This window comes from Lethenteron reissneri, chromosome 19, assembly GCF_015708825.2.
Source record: "Lethenteron reissneri isolate LAM-NWPU_2019-01 chromosome 19, ASM1570882v1, whole genome shotgun sequence".
In the NCBI taxonomy this organism is placed as follows: Eukaryota; Metazoa; Chordata; class Hyperoartia; order Petromyzontiformes; family Petromyzontidae; genus Lethenteron; species Lethenteron reissneri.
In genome coordinates this window covers 1,615,398-1,637,163 of record NC_083797.1, presented here as the reverse complement: position 1 = coordinate 1,637,163, position 21,766 = coordinate 1,615,398, and the positions used below count along the sequence as shown (strand labels likewise).

General features: G+C 58.4%; 3 protein-coding genes across 4 annotated transcripts; all 3 read left to right on the top strand.

Annotated features, from left to right (window-relative positions):
• LOC133344121 (tyrosyl-DNA phosphodiesterase 2-like) lies at window positions 1-6,821 on the top strand. Of its 2 annotated transcripts, none has more exons than XM_061554108.1 (7): window positions 1-285; window positions 1,874-2,019; window positions 2,954-3,058; window positions 3,422-3,513; window positions 3,696-3,814; window positions 4,273-4,443; window positions 4,845-6,821. In XM_061554108.1, exons 1-7 carry the CDS (start codon window positions 178-180, stop codon window positions 5,178-5,180), a joined length of 1,077 nt encoding a protein of 358 aa, XP_061410092.1. In that variant the 5' UTR covers window positions 1-177; the 3' UTR covers window positions 5,181-6,821. The 2 variants fall into 2 exon arrangements, with proteins under 2 accessions (XP_061410092.1, XP_061410091.1); XM_061554107.1 differs by having other exon boundaries at window positions 2,948-3,058.
• Window positions 6,822-7,963: 1,142 nt separating this feature from the next.
• SLC17A5 (solute carrier family 17 member 5) lies at window positions 7,964-18,240 on the top strand. The gene is made up of 12 exons (XM_061554087.1): window positions 7,964-8,127; window positions 9,064-9,284; window positions 9,991-10,068; window positions 10,553-10,708; window positions 11,200-11,287; window positions 12,767-12,853; window positions 13,347-13,468; window positions 13,905-14,066; window positions 14,725-14,857; window positions 15,181-15,328; window positions 16,071-16,161; window positions 16,647-18,240. Exons 1-12 carry the CDS (start codon window positions 8,016-8,018, stop codon window positions 16,785-16,787), a joined length of 1,539 nt encoding a protein of 512 aa, XP_061410071.1. The 5' UTR covers window positions 7,964-8,015; the 3' UTR covers window positions 16,788-18,240.
• Window positions 18,241-19,527: 1,287 nt separating this feature from the next.
• Window positions 19,528-21,472, top strand: CHRAC1 (chromatin accessibility complex subunit 1). The gene is made up of 3 exons (XM_061554140.1): window positions 19,528-19,736; window positions 19,885-20,005; window positions 20,800-21,472. The coding sequence occupies exons 1-3, from the start codon at window positions 19,536-19,538 to the stop codon at window positions 20,892-20,894; spliced, it is 417 nt and encodes a 138-aa protein (XP_061410124.1). The 5' UTR covers window positions 19,528-19,535; the 3' UTR covers window positions 20,895-21,472.
• Window positions 21,473-21,766: the final 294 nt, after the last annotated feature.

Sequence of the window (21,766 nt, the reverse complement as noted above, 5' to 3'; positions counted from 1 at the left end):
CCCAAGCGAACTGGGGATTGTGAAGAGGTGTGTGGGGGGTGTTGAGATACGCGCCACGCACACGCGCGCCTGCCCCGTCTGATCACTGCCTGCTGCGCTAATTGGGTCGTTGATTGATCGATCGATCCGCCCGTGGCGAGGCAGGGGGGTTGGCGGATTGATCGGCGCGGACAGGCGATGGAGGGCGCCGCCGAGGAGAGGCTCTGCGCCGAGTTCAGGAGCATCACGGGCGCCGACCGCGGCCTCGCCAAGCAATACCTGGGCCGGGCCGCCTGGGACCTGCAGGTGGCGCGGGGGGGGGGGGGCGGGGGGGGTTGGCACGGGGGGTGGCACGGGGGGGTGGCACGGGGGGGGTTGGCACGGGGGGGGGTGGCACGGGGGGGGGGTGGCACGGGGGGGGGTGGCACGGGGGGTGGCACGGGGGGGGGGTGGCACGGGGGGGGGTGGCACGGGGGGGTGGCACGGGGGGGGGGGTGGCACGAGGGGGGTTGGCACGGGGGGGGTGGCACGGGGGGGGGGGTGGCACGGGGGGGTTGGCACGGGGGGGGGTGGCACGGGGGGGGGTGGCACGTAGGGGGGGGGTGGCACGGGGGGGGGGGGGGGTTGGCACGGGGGGTGGCACGGGGGGGTGGCACGGGGGGGGTTGGCACGGGGGGGGGTGGCACGGGGGGGGGGTGGCACGGGGGGGGGGTGGCACGGGGGGGTGGCACGGGGGGGGGGTGGCACGGGGGGGGGTGGCACGGGGGGGTGGCACGGGGGGGGTGGCACGGGGGGGGTTGGCACGGGGGGGGTGGCACGGGGGGGGGTGGCACGGGGGGGGTTGGCACGGGGGGGGGTGGCACGGGGGGGGGGTGGCACGTAGGGGGGGGGTGGCACGGGGGGGGGGGGGGTTGGCACGGGGGGGGGTGGCACGGGGGGGGGGGTGGCACGGGGGGGTGGCACGGGGGGTGGCACGGGGGGGGGGGGTTGACACGGGGGGGGGTTGGCACGGGGGGGGGGGGTTGGCACGGGGGGGGGGGGTTGGCACGGGGGTGGGTTGGCACGGGGGGGGGTTGGCACGGGGGGGGGTTGGCACGGGGGGGGGTTGGCACGGAGGGGGGGGGTTGGCACGGGGGGGGGGGTGGCACGGGGGGTGGCACGGGGGGGGGGGGTTGACACGGGGGGGGGGTTGGCACGGAGGGGGGGGGTTGGCACGGGGGGGGGTTGGCACGGGGGGGGGTTGGCACGGAGGGGGGGGGTTGGCACGGGGGGTGGCACGGGGGGGGGTTGGCACGGGGGGGTGACTCGGGGATGTGGTTGGGGAGGACACACTGGGGAGGGGTGTGATACACTTAAGGGGGGCACGGCGGGGGGGGGCACGGCAGGGGGGGAGCACGACGGGGAGGGTACAGTGGGGGGGGGTGGTACGGGGGGGGGCACACCAGGGGGGGCACGGCAGGGGGGGGGGCACGGCAGGGGGGGGGGCACGGCAGGGGTGGACATAGGAATGGGATGTGGGGGAGTCATGGTTCATGGTGGGAGGGAGGGGGGGGTGACTTGCGGGGCAGGGAAAACACGAGGTGGGGGGGGGGGTAGACACTGGGAGATCGGGGGACGCGGGGAGAGATAGAGGAAGATAGGGGGAGGCAAGGGGAGGCACCGGGGGGAGGGGAGCGAGGTAGGCGGGATTCAAGGGGAAACGCAGGAGAAACAGGGGGGCAGGGGGGGTCACGGTGTTAGACACGGGGAGATGGGGGAGAAACAGGGACAGATATCGGTTGGGGGGGCGGTCTTGGGCCAGTGAATCCCAATTACACCCCCATCTCTGCAAGACCCCTGAGCTCCGTGCTGGGCCCCTAACCCCTTAGTGGTGTGCTTGTGACTGTGTCCACAGCACGCCCTGAACACCTACTTTGAGGGGGACACTGACCCGGGCAGCTCGGTGGCTTCCGCGATGCAGCCGCCCCCCGTGGAGGTGCTGGACGTGAGCTCCGACCTGGAGGTCATCGAGGAGAACTCGCTGCCCCCCAACCTGCACAGGTGATGCCCTCCCCAGGGGGGCACCAGATAGTCCGAAGGTCACAGGGGTGTCTGGTGTGAGTCTCTGATATTATTGGCAGGGGTCAAATGGGGTTGGAGTCTTGGGTTCTTGGGGTCGGTGTCTGAGGCGACGGTCAAGTTGGGTGCACCTCTTACGTCACGCTTCCTGGTCGCGTGGCCGCTCGTTGCAGAGGCTTGTGGTTCAAGCATGCCCCCGTGAACTTAGCTTTCCTAAGCGTCGTCAGGGTCAAAGTTCCAATTGTCAAAGTTTGCGGGTCCAAAAAGGGGTAGCCCGCGACTTTGAGCGGTGGTAAGGAACGTTTTTGAGATCCTGGCGGATGTGGAGAGGTTCGTTTCCCACAATTCTCTGGACCTCCTCGAGGTTCGCAGCATTGTGGCGATTGGACCGGGGGGGTGATGTGCGACAGCACGGGAAGCCACGGCGTTGGGTTCGACTTGAGGATCAGCAAGTCGAGTGTGGCTTCGTCCGGTCCCTACCCATTCGCAGCACTCTGCTACGGAGTACATAAAGGGCCATCACTGGCAGACTGATGGCCTCTTGCAGGCTGGTACTGCACAGGGACAGCTTCCATCAGTAGGCGTTCTTGCCTTCCTGAAGAACACCGCGAAATAATGTATAATATAGGGTAAAGCACAGTCCGCGATAACACGTGCGATGCTTCCACAGGCTGAACAAAGACTGAGGCACGCGGGTAGCATCTAGAAGCATCCAGCAGCATCCCGCCTTGTGCGATGTTACGCTGAGGCAGCGTTATATCCAATTTGCGTTATGAAAAAACATGCGTGGTAGGAGAACAGACTGTGACTGAGATACAATGTAAGAAGCGTTGAGTTTCTCAGGCTTTTAAGCACCGTGTGCATGAAAATTGGTATCGTTTTTTGTTGTGTCGCGGGTTGCTGTGCTCAGTGCTAGCGGCGGGGACGAGGGGTCTCTGTCGCTGCTCTGCTGGAACCTGGACGGGCTCATGGAGGAGCAGATCCAGCTTCGAGCTCGTGGGGCCTGCAACATCATCGCATTGTGAGTGTGGAGGATGTTGGGTGCACGCCTACTTCGACAATCGTCATTAGGCGTGTAACAACACGTCGATTCACTGGTTCAAATGAATCGGATTCTAAGGTCTGTTGCTGGGCCCCATAGCTCTGTTTTGACAATGTGCCGTGAATGCTATTCCTGTAAGACTCATTCAGGAATTTATCCAAACGTTCCAGTGTAATGTACAAGCTCCTGAAAGGGGTTATTGAGACTCATACTTTAGTGTATCAGGATTTTCTGGATATGTAAAGGTCTGGCCTTGCATGTCGCACGCTACACAGAGGCGCCACGCGTGTTGTGGGGGCGGTACTGACGACCCACCCGTGTGCTCATTGCCTGATGCTGCAGACACTCTCCCGACGTGGTTTATCTGCAAGAGCTGGTGCCTCCCTACCTCGGCTACCTGCAGCAGCGAGCCACCAGCTACCACATCATCCCCGGTGTGTGGCTTAATCTGGCGGTGCCGCGGCCAGTTTCGTGAGCTCCGATCGGGACGTCGCGCTGCGCAGGGTTTGCGGTTGCGTGCTCGTAACAAACGTGAAGTGCGTAGTACTGCCGGTGCTGTGTGATGTGGCGATGTTGTACGATGGGGGTTGCGGTGATTGTGGGCCGCACTGTGCAGCTGATGAGCAGGGCTACTTCACTGCCGTGATGCTGAAGAAGTCTCGCGTGCGGCTCATCTCCCACGAGGTCATCCCCTTTCCTACCTCCGTCATGGGGCGCAACCTACTGGCGGTCAGGGTAAGCCCAGTGGCACCCTGCACCCAGCCATGGCTTGCAGAAACTATCACCCAACTATAGCAAAGTAGCATCCAGCAAGTAGCCACAGCTCTGACTGCAGCACCCAATGTTAGTAGCCAGTGCCTGTGGCAAGATATTATTTTCCTCGCCTCGTATGCAGGAGGACGTGGGCTCCACCCGGACCCTGACGCCTGTATATTTGGAGTTTCATGTTCTCCCCGTAGTCGCGTGGATTTTTCTCCGGGTCCTTTGGTTTTTCCTACCATATTTAGAAACATCCGTTTCCATGTGAAAAGCCACTTCGTTGAGCTATCATTTGTGGCCAGGTCACTTCTGAAAGAAAGCTATATAGCTCAGTGGGCTTTACTTGATAAAATATAAAGTTTCGTTAGTTTCGTAGTATAATCCATCAGCCAGCGACAGCACCATGCACACGGGTTCTACCTGTCTGCGTGCAGGCGGAGGTGTCGGGGGTGCCGCTGTACCTGCTGACGTCGCATCTGGAGAGCACCGTCTCGCACACCAAGGAGCGCGTGCGCCAGCTTCAGCAGGTGCTGCAGAGGATTGCGCTCGCGCCTAGCAACGCCACCACCATCTTCGGGGGCGACACCAACCTGAGGGACAAGGAGGCGAGTCCCACCCTCCTCCCTCCCCGCTGACCGCCCTGCCTGCTTACATTTGTGAACGGAATTAGTGGCAAAAGTATTCTTCGGCGAGTGTTATTTTTTTTTATTTTGGTCAACGATGACCGTGAGTGGATGAGAAATAATCAAGCGTGACGATAACTAAGACTGCTGCCTACCAAAGAACCAAAGCCCGACTGACAACGAAATGAACAAGTTTATTGTATCTTTCAAAACGTAAAATGAGCAACGATAATCACGATATGATATTTAGCAAAACAGACGACACGATTGCCATGGGACCTTGTACCATAATACACATACCGTAGTTTGGCCATACCGTGCCAACCCTATCCGACGCAGGTGGTGTGTCGCGATGCTTGAGGGCGGTGCCGGCGTGCGTGCAGGTGTCTCAGATCGGGGGGTTGCCCCCCGGCGTGGGTGACGTGTGGGAGCTGCTGGGCCGCCCCGAGGAGACGCGCTACACTTGGGACACCACCCTCAACGACAACCTCAAGCTGGGGGGCGCTCGCTCCTCCCGCCTGCGCTTCGACCGCCTCTTCTACCAGCAGCCGCTCACCGCTCGCTCGCCCGGACCTTCCAGCCCACCCGGTGGCGGCGGCGGCGTGGACGCCACGGTCGTGCCGCGCTCGCTGCGCCTTGTGGGGACCGAGCGTCTGGCGTGTGGGAAGTTCCCCAGCGACCACTGGGGGTTGCTGGCACACTTTGACCTGGTGCTGTAGGCGGTGGCGTGTCCGTTTAAGGCAGGCCCCCTTGACGCGCCACCGTGCAGGCGAGTGGCGGGCCCCGCGCGTGCATGCATGTGCGCGAGAATGTTTCATCTCCCCCGTGGTGTGTCGATGCGTTCCGTGTGTTCACCGCTTTGGTCACGACGTCACGATCGCGACGGGAATGGCGCAGCACGCTTCCCGGGTCCCACGGGGACCCGGCCACGGTTTTCTTGTTTCAGTAGCTGAACCACCATTGCCCTCCCCGCACAAGGCCTCCGCATGACACGTGTTGGCTGAAAGGGTCGTAGGCTGGCGTTAAGACCGTCGTTGTCTTTGAAATGTAACCTGCATTAGGTAAGGTACTTCATGTTTCCGAGTTCTGTACATTCCTTAGGCGAGGAACATGACTTTAAAATACACGCCCACCCTGGCTGTAGAGCGAGGGTATTAGTACAGTACACACGCGAAGGGTTTTAAAGTGGACAATCTTTTTGTTTTAGCCGATGCACAGGAGAACGTGACGTCAACAACGGAAAGAGTTGAGGATTGGAGACCAGCTGCGAATTTATTTTTTCGCCTGAAGGTGGGGAGATTTTGGTGAGGTGAGGGTATGTATGTGTCATGAGCGACTTCCGCGGCACGCCGAGTAGAGGGTACTCTTCTTTATTTCACATACGGGCACAACACAGGCCAACCTTCTCTTCTTGTATTTCCGAGTACACACTTAGATGTTAGCGTCCTTACAGACTACGCACACGGTCGATCATCCGGCGTGGTTCCATCCGTTCACTTCCGGCCTCGCCGCTGACTGATGGCGTGCCGGTAATGGCGGTGGAACTCCGCAGGAGATCCGCCACTTGGCTGAACGATGGAGAAAGATGACGGCGAGCAGCGACGCAGTCCGGACCCAAGACTCCACACACCGACCGAGTCCTCCACTTATATTGCCGCAGGCCCGGCTAGCCTCCGCCTCTGGAACCTTCCAGCGGGTTCCCGGAGTATCTCGGCTAGCCCCACCCCTTACCTTTGGCCCAGATATCTCTCCCTTTAGGATTGGATGATGTTTTAGTGGTGCCCGTACCCGTGCTTCCCTTTTCCCACCAGCAGGTGTCATCATATCATTACATCTGTATGTTGAACTTATTTCGCACTGTGCGTAGCCAACCGTGCTAAGGACAACAAACTAAACACAACAGTTCTCAAGAAATTAGTTCTAAATCTACATTTAAAAGTGCATAGCTCCAGTGGCTTCCTAATATCGGAAGGAAGAGCATTCCAGACGGCCGCAGAAACGCTTCTGAAAGCGCGCCATGCGGTGACCATCTTGGTTCGATAGCTCGGCAAAAGCCGCTGCAAGAATGACCGGAGTAGAGTGTGGCGATGAACGTTGGAAGTCGTGAAGGCACCAAGGAGCCTTCCAGTATTGAGGATTTGAAGTGATTTAGAGAGCGAGGAGCAGAAGGATTGACAGCTGAGGGGCACAGGGAGAAAAATGTTAACACCACGTAAATATTGTAACAAGTTTGAGCACTTTGTGAAGGAGAGGGCGAGCGTTGAGGTTTCTCCGTGGTTTAGTCTCAACCTGCCATGGGGTATTTGTTCGAGTTTCATGTTTTTTCTTTGAAATCCAAATAAAAAACGGTTCTGTTTGTATACACTGGTGCTGGGGTGGGTTAATTTGTCTGCATACGTCGTGTGAGATTGGATCTCAGACAGGACTTGACTGACGACCCGAATTCATCATCTAACTACCTTGCCTGCTATACAGCAGGTCGTGGATTCGATCCCGACCCAGACGCCTGCTGTATATTTGGAGTTTGCAGTGTCTCCCCGTGGTCGCGTGGATTTTCTCCGGGTCCTCCGGGTTTTCCCTCCACATTGAGAAACACGCGTTTAGAGTCTAGTATTGGGCTGCTATCAATTTCCACGTGATGAGCCACTTCGTTGAGCTATCATTTGTGGCCAGGTCGCTTAAAAAAAAGGAATATATCTCAGTGGGCTTGAGCTGGTAAAGTAAAACATAGTTTCATGGTTTACATCACGGGTATTGTAGCAGCGGTTCCAGACCTTTTCAACTCCACACATTTCGCGGAACCACCAAACGCTCGCTGCTCTCGTAGTTATATTTGGAATTGTACATTTCCTTAGTGGGGGTGTTGTTAATATTTTACTTCTTTCCCGCGGACCACCAGGGGTGCGCGGACCGCAGGTTGAGTGCCTCCACATCCACCCAGTGATTGAAGAGGGCCACGTGGCTGCAGAATTGGTGAATTCGGGGAGCACGGCAGAAGGATGCAATCACCTTTGTCGGGCAAGGCTGTTGCTCTACTGGACATGTGATAAAGAGCTTCACAGCTCATCGGATTCCGCCGGTCTAAATAAAGGGATTCTGCTAATTCAAGGCACCATACCAGGCTCTACACTGCTCTGATGATTTTTTTGCTCGTGCCAACTTACCATGGGAATGGCTTGACATCTGGGAATGGTCGTCGTAGGGGCCATCTTACTCAGGGGAGGGATGGCCCGGGAGACGGCCATCTTACTCAGGGGAGGGATGGCCCGGGAGACGGCCATCTTACTCGGGGAGGATGTGGCCCGGGAGACGGCCATCTTACTCAGGGGCGGGATAGCCTGGGAGACGGCCATCTTACTCGGGGAGGATGTGGCCCGGGAGACGGCCATCTTACTCAGGGACGAGGACGGCCATCTTACTCGGGGAGGTGGCCCGGAAGACGGCCATCTTACTCAGGGGCGGGATTGCCCGGGAGACGGCCATCTTACTCGGGGAGGATGTGGCCCCGGGGCGGGGGGTGCCGGCTACCTCAGCCCTCACGTGAGCAGTGAACGATGGCGCAGAACGGAGTCTCGGATGGCGAGGAGGAGGCGACGGAGGAGAGAGCACGGAGCAGTCTCTCCGACACGCAGCCCCTGCTCCCCCGCAGCAATGTGTCTACCCCCGGTACGAGGCCACTCCCGTGTCACCATCGACACACCACGCCATCATTACCGCCCACTCCATGACCATCAACAACCACCTTCGTTACCATCATCATCATAGCCATCGATATCGCCATCATTCCCGCGATGTGGAGGTCTCGGCGCTGCTTCTTCCTGTACACAGTGGGGCGGTGTCGACTGGAGTGTCTCTCTATGCTCGGACTGCCGCCTCATGCTCATCAGTAGCGGCCTGTATGCAAGTACTGATCTGACGCGAGTACTGTTGTCTTAATAGAACTGGCAGTCTTCTTCTTTTGTATGGCTAGTACTGTTGTCGGTAGGGGCCGTCCATAAATGACGTCACGCGATTTTGGACGATTTTTGACCCCCCCCCCCCCATCGTCACGCGCCCCCAAATATGACGTCACAAAGCTTTGCCCCCCCCCCCAAAATATATAAAACATGCTTCAAATCTCTTTAAACTATTGTCATTGTAGTGCGTATTTAATGTGGCGCTGCACTCTGATGTTGTAGGAGAAAACATTTATTAAAAAGTATATTTAATTAGGGAGAACGTGTTTATATTTATTTAAAGTTGTGCATTTTGATGTGACGTCACATTTCTAAACCCCCCCCCCCCCTCGTCGCACATCGTCACAAATGTCTGACGCCCCCCCCCCCCCCCAGGTGCGTGACGTCATTTATGGACGGCCCCTTACAGGTGCTGCCGCCTCTCAGCGTGGGCTTCGCTTGCCTCGGTTTCTGCAATGCAGTGTGTGTTGATGCCTCATGGTATGCACGTCATTGAGTCTGTATTGGTGCCTGTGGTGTCAGCGAGTCTACGGATATCTGTGTTATCAGTGACTGTACTCATATATGTGGTGTCAGCAACTGCCGCGATATCTGTGGTGTCAGTTTGCTGATGTCGCCGAGCCCTCGCTGTCGCCCGCGCATGCAGGAGCGCCCATGTGCTGCTCCGCACGCTACAACCTCGCGGTGCTCTCCTTCCTCGGCTTCTTCATGGTCTACGCGCTGCGCGTTAACCTCAGCGTCGCCCTGGTCGCCATGGTGAACCACACCACCGACGGCAACGTCACGGCCGCGTCGTCGTGGCACGCGGGCGACGTGGACTGCCCGGGGCGCGTGGTGGACAACGGCACGGACGCGGGGCCTGGGCGGGTGAGCGATGCCCTGCTCGCCGCCGTCTCTCCGCTCGCCCGCTCACTTTTTGCTCACTCCCACTCGCTCGCCCACTCACTCGTCCACTTTCTCACCCTTACTCGCCCACTCGCTCACACGACCACCCCACACTCGCTTGACCGCCACGCTCAACCGTTTGCTGCTGCAAAGGAACAGGAGCAAAGGAACAGATGTTTACTTTCCTTTCCTCGCGCGACCACTCACTCATCCACTTGCTCGAGGAATCTTGCTGTTCGCTCACTCACTCGTCCATCTGTCCACCCGCTCGCCCGTTTTTCTCACCAACTGGGACTATCTGCTCACTCACTCGTGCACCCACATATACTCTCCGCCCACCCGCTTGCACGCCCTTTCACTCAATCTCCCACTCGCTCGCCCGCTCGCAGGCCAACTCACTCGCTCGCTTGCTCGGTCGTTCGCTCACCCACACCTGCCTTCTGCTAACCTGCTCGCCCGTTGGTTTTGCTCGCTTCCCGCATCTTGTGCAGTCTGCTCACTCTGCTCGTCTCTCCAATTGCTTCGCTGCTACTGCCCTCTGCCTCTCCCTGCCCCTCCACAAACGGGACAAAGATGTGATTTCACAGGGTTCTGTTTATAGTTGTCTGTGGCTTATTTTGACACGCTCCACGTGATCGTAAGCCTTCTTCTCCTCTCACCCCCCCCCCCTCGTGTGGTCCTTGCTCAGGGACCAAAGTACAACTGGGATGTGAAGACCCAGGGCTGGATCCTCAGTGCCTTCTTCTATGGCTACATCATCACACAGGTGCGTGGTCGCTTAGCGGGACGGCACGGTGGGTGAGTGCGCATCCCCCGCTTGCTCTCCGCTAAATTACACGCCGGACACGAATGCCTGGAACACACCTGCATCACCATGCCACCCAACCACGCTATGCCACCATCACACCTGTTTGCAAGATGCCCTGCATGTAGGAACAGGTAGCGTGTGGTGGGGGGGTGCGCAGGTGGTGTAGCTGTTAAAGCGCTGCGCTACGAACCCGGCGGTCCGGGTTTGATTCCCGCGAACACCGGTGACGATTACCTGAACCAGTCCTGGGCCTTTCCTAGGTCGACTCGGCCTCAAATGAGTACCCGGTGCGGTGTGTAAACATCGGCACTTGGGAGACAAAGGCCGCCGGGCCTGGTGCTGACCAGCCACCCCCTCGTCGTGCCCCGTGCCAGCCTTTGAAAGTGTTCGCTAACAGTCTGTTGAGGCTATACGGGGGACCTTTGTCTTTTTGTGTGCGCAGGTGCCCGGGGGATACCTGGCCGGGCGCTACGGGGGGAAGATGTTGTTTGGGATCGGCGTCGCCTGCACCACGCTGCTGACGCTGGCCACGCCGCCCGCGGCGAGCTTCGGGGTCCCCTGGCTCATCGTGGTGCGCGTCATCGAGGGCTTCGGGGAGGTACGGGAGATCGCGGAGGCTCCGAGGGGAACGCGGCACAGGGAGGCTCGCACAGATACGCGGAGACACTGGGGATGCATCCTCTTTGGTTCTTTCGGTAAAGTCATATAGGTGGGAAAATAAATAAACTCACGACGTTTCGGGCGCAACACAAGCGCCCGTCATCAGGTGGGACACAACAGAAACAACTGCTGAACTGGGCAAGACATCTGCAGTGAAACAAGACGCTTTATAAATAAGAGAGGGGTGGGAGGAGCCAAGGAGGAGATACAGAGTGGGGGGTGCCTGGGGCGGGGCACAGGGAGATCAAAGAGAGAAAAGGGAAGACACTTAACATGTTGCAATGGACAACATGACACTGGGGATGCAACCGGGGGAGGGGGTTGGTTACGCAGAGATACCAGCGCACACAGAAACACACGGGGAGTTGTTGGGTCTTACAAGCGGATGTAGAGATGTCTTTGTACGTGTCTGCATCTGCCCGTACGCAGGGAGCCACTTTTCCCACCATGCACGCCATGTGGGCCCACTGGGCCCCGCCGCTGGAGAGGAGCCGGCTGCTCACAATCTCCTACGCCGGTGGGCGCCCCCCACGCCTCGTCCCCCTCACTCCATCCCCTCGCTCCCCGCTGCTCCCCATGTGCTCAAGCTTACTGGGCCAGTTCTTCTGCCACTGCAGTCTTAGACCGAGTAGTGCCACTCTGTGCCTCCACCTCTCATGGTGACAGCCACCTGCTGGGCCGATGGACCGGCCCGCTAACTCTGCTGCACATCGGGACGCTGTCCGCTGACACTGGAGAATCCTCACACACACCCAGACACGAGACCACATCACCCGGACACTCCAATTCCTCCACTGGCTCCCAAACGAATCCCGGATCTATTTCATGGTTTGCACTCAGCGTGTTGAAGGTCTTCCATTGAATCGGCTGTGACTACCTCTCTTTCCCTTCTCATCTCACTCAACATCTTTATAAGCACTCTCCTACCGCTCTCATCTCATCTCACTCTACTCCCCTTCACGCACTCTCCTACCTCTCCCCTCTAATCTCACTCTATTCCCCTCCACACACTCTCCTACCTCTCATCTCACTCTACTCCCCTCCACGCACTCTCCTACCTCTCCCCTCTCATCTCACTCTACTCCCCTCCACGCACTCTCCTACCTCTCCCATCTCATCTCACTCTACTCCCCTCCACGCACTCTCCTACCTCTCCCCTCTCATCTCACTCTACTCCCCTCCACACACTCTCCTACCTCTCCCATCTCATCTCACTCTACTCCCCTCCACACTATCTCCTACCTCTCCCCTCTCATCTCAATCTACTCCCCTCCACACACTATCTCCTACCTCTCCCCTCTCATCCCACTCTACTCCCCTCCACGCACTCTCCTACCTCTCCCCTCTCATCTCACTCTACTCCCCTCCACACACTCTCCTACCTCTCCCCTCTCATCTCACTCTACTCCCCTCCACACTATCTCCTACCTCTCCCCTCTCATCTCAATCTACTCCCCTCCACACACTATCTCCTACCTCTCCCCTCTCATCCCACTCTACTCCCCTCCACGCACTCTCCTACCTCTCCCCTCTCATCTCACTCTACTCCCCTCCACACACTCTCCTACCTCTCTCCTCTCATCTCACTCTACTCCCCTCCACACACTCTCCTACCTCTCCCATCTCATCTCAATCTATTGCCCTCCACACACTATCTCCTACCGCTCCCCTAATTTTTTCCCATGCACTCTGCTGCAGCAACCAAGACGGCAGAATCCCCCAGTCAACCTTCGCTCCGTGGGAGGTCGCTCATTCTCCTCTGCTGCCCCCATCGTCTGGATCTCCTCCCCCCCCCCTGCTATCTGTACTATCGACTCCCTGCCCCTGCTCAAGTCCAAACTCAAGACGTTCCTCTTCTCCTCTGGCTATACACATTACGCCCCATTCATGTACATTGTCTTGAAATGCAGTCGCATCTAATTGCTGCGTAACTCCACACTGTAATCGTGTTGTTATTATACCGTGGAGGGGGGGGGGGGCTCTGTTATCGCCACAGGTGCTCAGTTTGGGACGGTCGTTTCTCTACCGCTGTCGGGCCTTCTCATCGACACCCTGGGCTGGCCGTCCGTCTTCTACATATTCGGTGAGTGCCGGGTCCATGCCAGCAGAGGCACCTGATCAGGAATTGGGTCACACTATACCCAATAACGGTGGCAGTGACGGAGTGGTGGTGTGTGGTGGTGGTGGTGTGTCATGGTGGCGGTAGTGGTGTGCGGTGGTTTGGTGGCAGCGGTGGTGAGCAGGTTGACGGTGAAGCTGGGTGGGTGATAGCGGGTGAGTGGGTCAGGTGAGTGAGTGAACGAGTACAAAAATGAGTCGAGCGAGTGACACTACGTAAGTGAGTGCGAGTGAGTTAGTGAGGCAGGGTGGGGGTAAGCGAGTGACTGAGCGAATGAATGAGTGAGCGAGACAGTGGGTGAGTCATGCTCGGTGGGTGGGAGTCAATGAGTGATTGAGCGAGTGGGTGAGTGAGTGAGTAGATGATGCTCTGTGGGACGCGAGTGAGTGACTGAGCGAGCGAGCCAACGAGTGAGTGAGCGGGACAGGGCCTCAGTGACCTTGGGTGGGTGCGGCAGGCGGGCTGGGTGTGGCGTGGTGCGTCCTGTGGTTCCTGCTGGCCTGGGACACCCCCGACAGCCACCCACACATCTCGGAGCAGGAGAGGAGCTACATCAAGGACTCACTTCGGCACATGGAGGTGTGAGCACACGAGCGGGTGTGACTTGGGCGGTGGGTGTGTACGCGCAGCGAGCTATCCATGGAGTGAGCACCTGGCAATGAATGTTGGTGTGCAGATGGGCCTGTGCCTATATGTGTGTGTGTGTGTGACCACACACAAAGGCACGGGGGGAGCGGTGGCACAGTGGTTAGCACGCTACGCGACGAACCCGGTGACCCCAGTTTGATTCGAGCTCACGACCAATGAGTTTGGCCGCCCCTAGAGTATCCGTTTCGCACGGTTGACTACGCACGTTGCGAAAGAAGTTAAACATACATGGTGTGGTGTGTAAACATCAGCACTGGGGAGAGAAAAGGCGGCCATGTGCGATGTTGACCACCCCGCCCCTTCGTGCGCCGTTCCGGCCTTCGCAGGTGCCACTCGTTAACGGCTACGACTGTCGTCCTATTCGCAGCATGGCGAGGGTCACCGGCGTGTGCCCTGGGGGAGCATGGCGCTGTCCCCGCGCCTCTGGGCCATCATTGTCGCCCACTTCTGCTACAACTGGGCATTCTACACGCTGCTCACGTGCCTGCCCATGTACATGAACGACGTCCTGCACTTCAACATCAAGAAGGTGCTGCCCACCGCCCCCGCCCCCCCCCTCGCCTTTCAGCTCCGCGTGCACGTCGCTCCCCTTCCGTCGTGTCGGCCGATTAATTTTGCCCACGCCTGTAAAACGTCTGCAGGTCACCAGCATTGGTGCAAACAAGGCTGATTCTGCTGGTGAGACACCCCCTCGTGTGCCATGTCAGCCTTAACAGGTGCTCGCGAACAGCACTTGCCCCAACAGTCGGTGTATGTTTATGTTGTTTATTATGTTTATTATCAGCTAACACCGGCCACAACCCCGAGTCGATGTGCACCATTGTTCTCTTTTAGCCCCCCCCCCCCCCCCACCGTTCGATTCCCTGGCTACCACATTCAGATAAGCCCCTCCCCCCCCCCCCCTCCCCCTTAACTTGTATTTAAGAGCTTGTCTCTTGGATTTTTCCTCACTTGAGACAGTAAATTTAGCTGTGACGGTCCCACCTGATGACGGAGACTTGTGTTGCCTCCGAAACGTCGTGATTTATTATTTTATTTCTATTATCTATTATTTTTATTTTTACCTACGTGACTTTACCGAAAAAAACCTAAGAGTATGAATCCTTGCAGTCACGAAAGCTTCAAATCTAGAATTAAGTCGGTGTAGGCTATACGGGGGGCGGGGATCTTTGTGTTTGTGTGAGCAGAACGGGCTGCTGTCTGCTCTGCCCTACCTGGGCTGCTGGCTGGCCATGGTGCTGGGAGGACAGGTAGCTGACCACATCCGCATGCGCCACCTGCTGTCCGTGACAGCCACGCGCAAGGTCTTCACCACGCTGGGTGCGTTCTCTCCGTCACATTCATGATCACTCTTACTCTCCCGCCAATCATTCTCGATCACTCGTTCTGTCTGTCACTAATTCGCTCCGTCATTCATTCTCTCTCTTACTCATTCTCTCAGTCACTCGTTCTCTCCATCACTCATTCTGCTTATCACTCATTCGCTCCGTCACTCATTCTCTCTGTCACTCCTCTCTGTCGCTAATTTTCTCCACTCATTCTCCCTGTCACCCATTCTCACCGTCACCCATTCTCTCCGTCGCTCGCGATTCGTGACTTGCGTCCGTCCCTCGCCCTCACACTCGCCCTCTCGCCCGCTCCAGGCCTGCTGGGCCCCGGCGTGTTCCTGGTGGCCACCGGCTTCGTGGGCTGCAACTACACGCTGGCGGTCGCCTTCCTCACCCTCTCCTCCTCCATGGGGGGGCTCAGCATGTCCGGCTTCAACATCAACCACCTGGACATCGCGCCACAGTGAGGGCTGCACACCGGCATGCGCCCGCCGGCACGTGGGACCGCCGCGCGTAGTCGGCGCTCGCCAGCGGGTCGAGCTCGTGCGTGTGTGACGTCACCGCAACTTAGTGGCAAATAGCGGTTGTTGTACAGTATAGTGGGGAGCGGTAGTGTAGCGGTTAGCGTGTTGCACTATGAACCCGGCGACCTGGGTTCGATTCCCGCTCACGGCCAACACCAGTGACGATTAGCTGAACCGGTCATGGGCCTCCCCTAGGTCGACTCAGCCTCAAATGAGTACCTGGTGCGGTGTGTAAACATTGCCACTGGGGAAACAAAGGCGTTCGGGTGTGGTGCTGGCCACCCACCCCCTCGTGTACCGTTCTGGCCTTCATAGGTGCTCGCTAACAGCACTTTCCCCTAAAGTCTGTTAAGGCTATACGGGGGATCTTTGTCTTTGTACAGTTATGTGGTTAGCGCACTGCGTTATGAATCTGGCGACCCGAGTTTAATTTCCGCTCACGACCAATAACAGTGACGAATATTTGAACAGGTCCTGGGCCTATCCTAGGTTAATTCAGCCTTAAATTAGAACCTGGTGTTGTGTGTAAACAACAGCATTGGGGAGATAAAAGTAGGCAGGTGTGGTGCTGGCCACCCACTCCCCTCATGTGCTGTGCCGGCTTTAATAGGTGCTCGCGAACAGCACTTGCCCCAACAGTCTGTAAAGGCGACATGGGGGTATCTTTGTTTTTCTGTACAGATATGCTGGCATTCTCCTCGGCATCACCAACACGTTTGCCACGATCCCCGGCTTCCTGGGGCCTCTGGTCGTAGGGTACCTGACCCCCGAGGTGAGAGGTCACTTCCAAGCCCATCCATCACATGATGACAAAATAAACAATGTCTCCTTCACATGTCCATCTCTCCACGTTAAAGTATTTTTTGATACAACCCATCAGCCATATACGGCCTTTAGGGAATGCAAAATAACAGCGGCGTCGTTTCAAGACGAGCAAACTGTGGACCGGTTTCGCCGTACAATGCCTCAGGCTTACTTGAATCAGTCAGAATCAGAATATGTATTTATACTGGAGGAATCCGATGAGCTTTCAGCTCTTTTACACAAATGCCCAGTAGGGGCACGGGGTCAGAACGTTACAACAAACAATGCAAAAACACGATAGGAGTGCAACGTATACTGATGAACGGCCGATCTTAAGAGGAAAGGAGCCTAACCCTTAACGATAATTGTCACCGTGAAATCGCCGGTCGCGGCGAAGTTCCGCGAAGCTGTGGCGCTGACGAGCTCGCTTTACCCGTGCGTGCGTGTGTGCAGCACTCGCTGCCCGAGTGGCAGACGGTGTTCAACATCGCGGCGAGCGTGGACGCGTTCGGGGCACTCGCCTACCTCGTGCTGGGCTCCGGGGAGCTGCAGGATTGGGCCAAGGACCTGCCGATTCACACGCACGCACAGTGATATCACGCAACACCACGTACGCACAGTGATATCACGCACGCACCACCACGCACGCACAGTGATATCAAGCACGCAACACCACGCACACACAGTGATATCACGCATGCATCACCATGCATGCAACACAACTCACGCATAATGATATCACGCACGGCATACACAGTGATATCACACACGGCATGCACACAGTGATATCACACACACAACACGTGCTCGCACCTCACGCAAACGCACGGACAGCGATATCACACACAGCACGCACACAGTGATATCACACACACGTCAAACCCACACATCTCACACGCACGCGTGTGCAATCGTAGCCCGCACACGTGACCTCCCTGCGTGGGCGCAGGGAACCTCCATAAGTGCCTTGATTGTTTACACTACGCCCGGCTGTGAGACGTGGCGGGGGGAGACGCCGCACTTGATCGGCTCGGCCGAGACTGCTGGCGGTGGTTGTGGTGGTGGGGAGACCGCTGCCCTCCACCCACCCCTCACCCCCTCACCCCTTCACCCCTTCACCCCTTCACCCCCTCACCCAGTCGTGGGAAGCCCTGGGCAGCCACGGGAGTGATTGTCTCGCGCTGGTTGTGCTGCCGTACGCCGAGCCAGCACCGATTCCATGCCCACTCAGCCCAGCCGTGGGCTGGCACATTAAGAGCGAACAGGGTGAATGAAGGGGGTGGGCGGACTGCGGGGATACACAAAATGCCCCACATGGGGAGGCTGTAGTTGGTGTCGAGAGTAGGGCTGGTGCTGCTTGTGTCTTTGGCCGGTGTATGATTAGGGGTAGGGTCTGGTTGGTTGGTGTATGGTTATGCGTAGGACAGTGTTCTTCACTAATGTTCAGAGAGGGGGGGCCCACTTTCGCCGATAATACATAAGTGTGAGGGCCGCCACACATTTAAAACCATTGGGGTTTGACAGCACTATGATGGGGGTGTTTTCCCATTTGTGTATTGTCGGCGGCCGCACTAAAGGCCACGAAGGGCCGCCAGTGGCCCTTGGGCCTTGCAACGAAGAACGCTGGCGTGTGGTCTGGTCGCGAGTGCGGTGTGGTTATTGACAAGGATTGCTTGGCTGGTGGGGTAGAGTTAGAGGTTGACACGTGGTCACCGGTCACTGCTGAGGTCAGCTCTGCCGTCACTGCCGAGTGAGCGACGCCTCCGCCACACGCTGCTCACGGCCGTGTCCGCCAAATCGCCACGGTTTTTTTTGTATCTTCAGGCTTTTTTAATCTTAAAGAGGTGGAGATAAGGGATTCGGTATTTGTTTGATGATATTGCACTTTTCTGCGGCTCGGATGAAAGGGCCTCTCCGGCTAACCGGGGTGGGTGCTGTTTACCGTGTCGCCCGCGTGATTTTGTCCGTCGATTTCTGTGCGTGCCGGTTGCGATCGTCAGCTCGGCCACTCTTTCTAATAATAAATGACACTCCCTTGGTAATAATGCCTGATGCGTGGAGCCTCACTTCAGCAAAGCAATTCGCCGTCACCCTGGTATGAGGCTGGTGGGGTGGGGGGGCATGTCATGAATCGAAAAGTGCCCACCCACCAAGACTTTTCAAACCCGAGATCGCTGTTCACGCAGCTGGAACGTTGGGACTTTTATTTAAAAGCGTTGATGAGAACCGGCTTCAGAAACCCGCAGTGACCACGCATGAAAAGTGCGGTCAAATAGCCCCCCACGACCCGCACGGGGTAGGGGGGCCCTCATCCAGCAGTGGATTGAAAGAAGAGCTTCATAGCTCATCGGATTCCTCCTGTCTCTTTGAAGAGAGACCTTGGTGGCAAAGCCGCAGTAAACACGCCGTCGGCATGTGGTCGGGATCGTACAAACGTTGACCCAACATGCCATGTCAACTGGGAGGTACCGCAAAGAAGTGAAATAGATTTTTTTAATTGGACAAAAATGAAACGGTGAATAACCATTAACATTAGAACATCGAGCCTTGCAGTGACAAGGTGACTGAGCAGCGCAAAGATTTGAAAGGCAAAGCCCATCGCTCTTAAAAACGAAGTGAAAAACGCCCTATAGCGTTCTGTCAAAAACATCTTCCCGTCCCCCTAGTGCCCGATTAGCGCAGCCACGATGCACGCGGCCACGGGTGAACCTCGCGGAGTGGCGGGGCCGTCCGAAATGAAACCGCGGGTTCAGCGGCCCTGGCGGGCCCGCGGGCTGTGGGTTCAGTGGCCCTGGGGGGCCCGCGGGCTGTGCGTTCAGTGGCCCTGGGGGGCCCGCGGGCTGTGGGTTCAGTGGCCCTGGGGGGCCCGCGGGCTGTGGGTTCAGTGGCCCTGGCGGGCCCGCGGGCTGTGGGTTCAGTGGCCCTGGGGGGCCCGCGGGCTGTGCGTTCAGTGGCCCTGGGGGGCACAGCGCACCCGGCAACTCCGGGGGCTCCACACGCGTCCACGTGGAGGACCACGTGACCATGTGTTGTACCCCCACCCCTGACACACGGGAGGGGGGGGAGACCACGTGTGTCCCCCCCCACCACTGACACACACACGGGGAGGGGGGGACCACGTGTTCCCCCCCCCCACCACTGACACACACACGGGGAGGGGGGGACCACGTGTTCCCCCCCCCCACCACTGACACACACACGGGGAGGGGGGGACCACGTGTTCCCCCCCCCCCACCACTGACACACACACGGGTAGGGGGGCGGGGCTGCGCGCCCCCCACTCCTGGCGCGTCTCGCATCTGAAGCGCCGTTGGGAGCCGGAAGTCGGCGTCTCCCCCCATCATGCTCCGCGGGGAGGAAGCAGCGGCGTCGTGTGTCATGGCGGACAGCGAGGAGGCGTCCGTGTCGGAGTCGGCGTCCCGCGGAGGCGGCGCGGAGCGGCTCTCCTCGCTGCCGCTCTCGCGCGTCAAGCTCATCATGAAGAGCTCGCCAGACGTGTCCTCCATCAGCCCCGAGGCGCTCTTCCTCACCGCCAAGTCCACGGTGAGCGGACCGCTCGAGACCCCCCCCCCCCCATCCTTCTTTGGCCTAGCGGTTCTGCGGGCCTGGACTCGCCGAGGTCGGTAGGGAGTGACTAGGAAAGTCCGGTGAAGCGCGTGACGCCCGTGCCTGCCTCCCTCCCGCCTTGTAGGAGCTGTTCGTGGAGCTGCTCGCGCGGGAGGCGCTCGGCGTCGCGGAGCAGGAGGGGGAGTTGGAGTACGCCGACCTGGCGCGGGGCGTGCGGCTCAGCGAGACGCTGCACTTTCTGTCCGGTGCGCCCCGCTCCCCCCCCCACCTTCACGACCCCCCCACCACCCCACAACCTCGACCCCCCCCCACCACGGCCCCCCAACCTCCACCCCCCCCCACCTCCACGACCCCTCACCACCCCACAACCTCCACCCCCCACCTCTACAGCCCCCACCACCCCTCCAACCTCCACCCCCCCCCCTCCAACCTCCACCCCCCCCCCCTCCAACCTCCACCCCCCCCCACCAACCTCCACCCCCCCCCCACCTTCACGACCCCCCCACCACCCCTCCAACCTCCACCCCCCCCCACCAACCTCCACCCCCCCCCCCCACCTTCACGACCCCCCCACCACCCCCCCCCAACCTCCACCCCCACCTCCACGGCCCCCCCCACCTCCACGACCCCCACCACCCCTCCACCCACCTCCACGACCCCCCCCCCCACCACCACGACCCCCCCCCACCACCACGACCCCCCCACCACCCCTCCAACCTCCACCCCCTCCACCTCCACGACCCCCACCTTCACAACCCCCCCCCCCCCCACCTCCACGACCCCCCCACCGTCTCCATGCGTGGAGGTGCCACGATGTCAGTTGTCACGATACCTACGATCATACATAACCGTGATCAATCCACCTTTGGATGAAGTCCTCCCCAAGTCGTTAGCATCACTCACGACATCAAATTTAACGATGCCGATCAGCGCGATATAACTTTCCGATAACTTTGTAGTTGTACTTCGCAATTTTACATTTTAGTTGTTTGTTTTGCTTCTCTCCTGCACGCAATCCCCCCTCCCCCCCCACTGGCAGACATTCTACCCGAGAAAATTACGGGCCGCGAATACTTGGCGCTGCTGGAGTCGCAAAAGAAGGTGGCAGAGGAGAAGGAGGAGAGGGATGCGTGAGCGGTCTCCTGTGAACCGTGCGTGGCAGCAGCCTGGAGTGCGGAAACCTGAGCTGACCCCGCGTTCGTGACGCCCGAACTAAACTCGTGGCCGTGACCTTCGGATGCAAGGACACGTGGCCATGCAAACACCGCGCGCCACTGCGCAGGGAGCCAGCGTTTACAGACTCTAATGATAATTGACACAGCCATGCGTGTGTGTGTCCACGCAGTCCTCAGGAGCGAGTGGGCAGCTTGTTGATCGAGCGTTGAGGTCGGAGAGCAAGCGGTGAGATTCGTGAGCGAGTTGTGTGCTCGGTGCGCTCGTGGTGAGGTCGGTGAGTGAGTGGATATGTCGGTGAGCACGTGGTGAGTTGAGTGAACGAGTGTCCCATGGGATGACGGAACCTCTTCGACTCCCGGGAGCCGAGTGGAGTGGCGCAGCCAAACGCGGCGCTCCCCCAGCGTCCTCCGCTCTTCGCCTGGGACTTGTTTATGCTCGTAGCCTCGCTATGAATTTTGTGCTCTGAATGTGGAGGGTAAATTTGTTTTACAATACTCGTTTTTATAGTTCCGTTAAAAGTAAATGCATTTTGTTAAGTTTTGTGTTGGGTTTTGGATTTTCTTTTGTTGGTGACATGGTTGGCAACATAGGGTGCGAAAGAAGTTTAACGTACATGACCCCATTTACATATCAACCGTTTAAACCAAAAACATTTCAACGGACAGATTTCTTCCCTGCAGTGGGTTACAACTTGCAACTTTTGAGGAATACATAATTTTCTAACCTGGTTTTACAGGGCTGGTTTATTTGAGGGTATGGGCAACTTTTCTTTACTGGGGGGGGGGGTGGGGGGAATATATAAAACTTTCAAACACCTTTGGTGAGTCCAC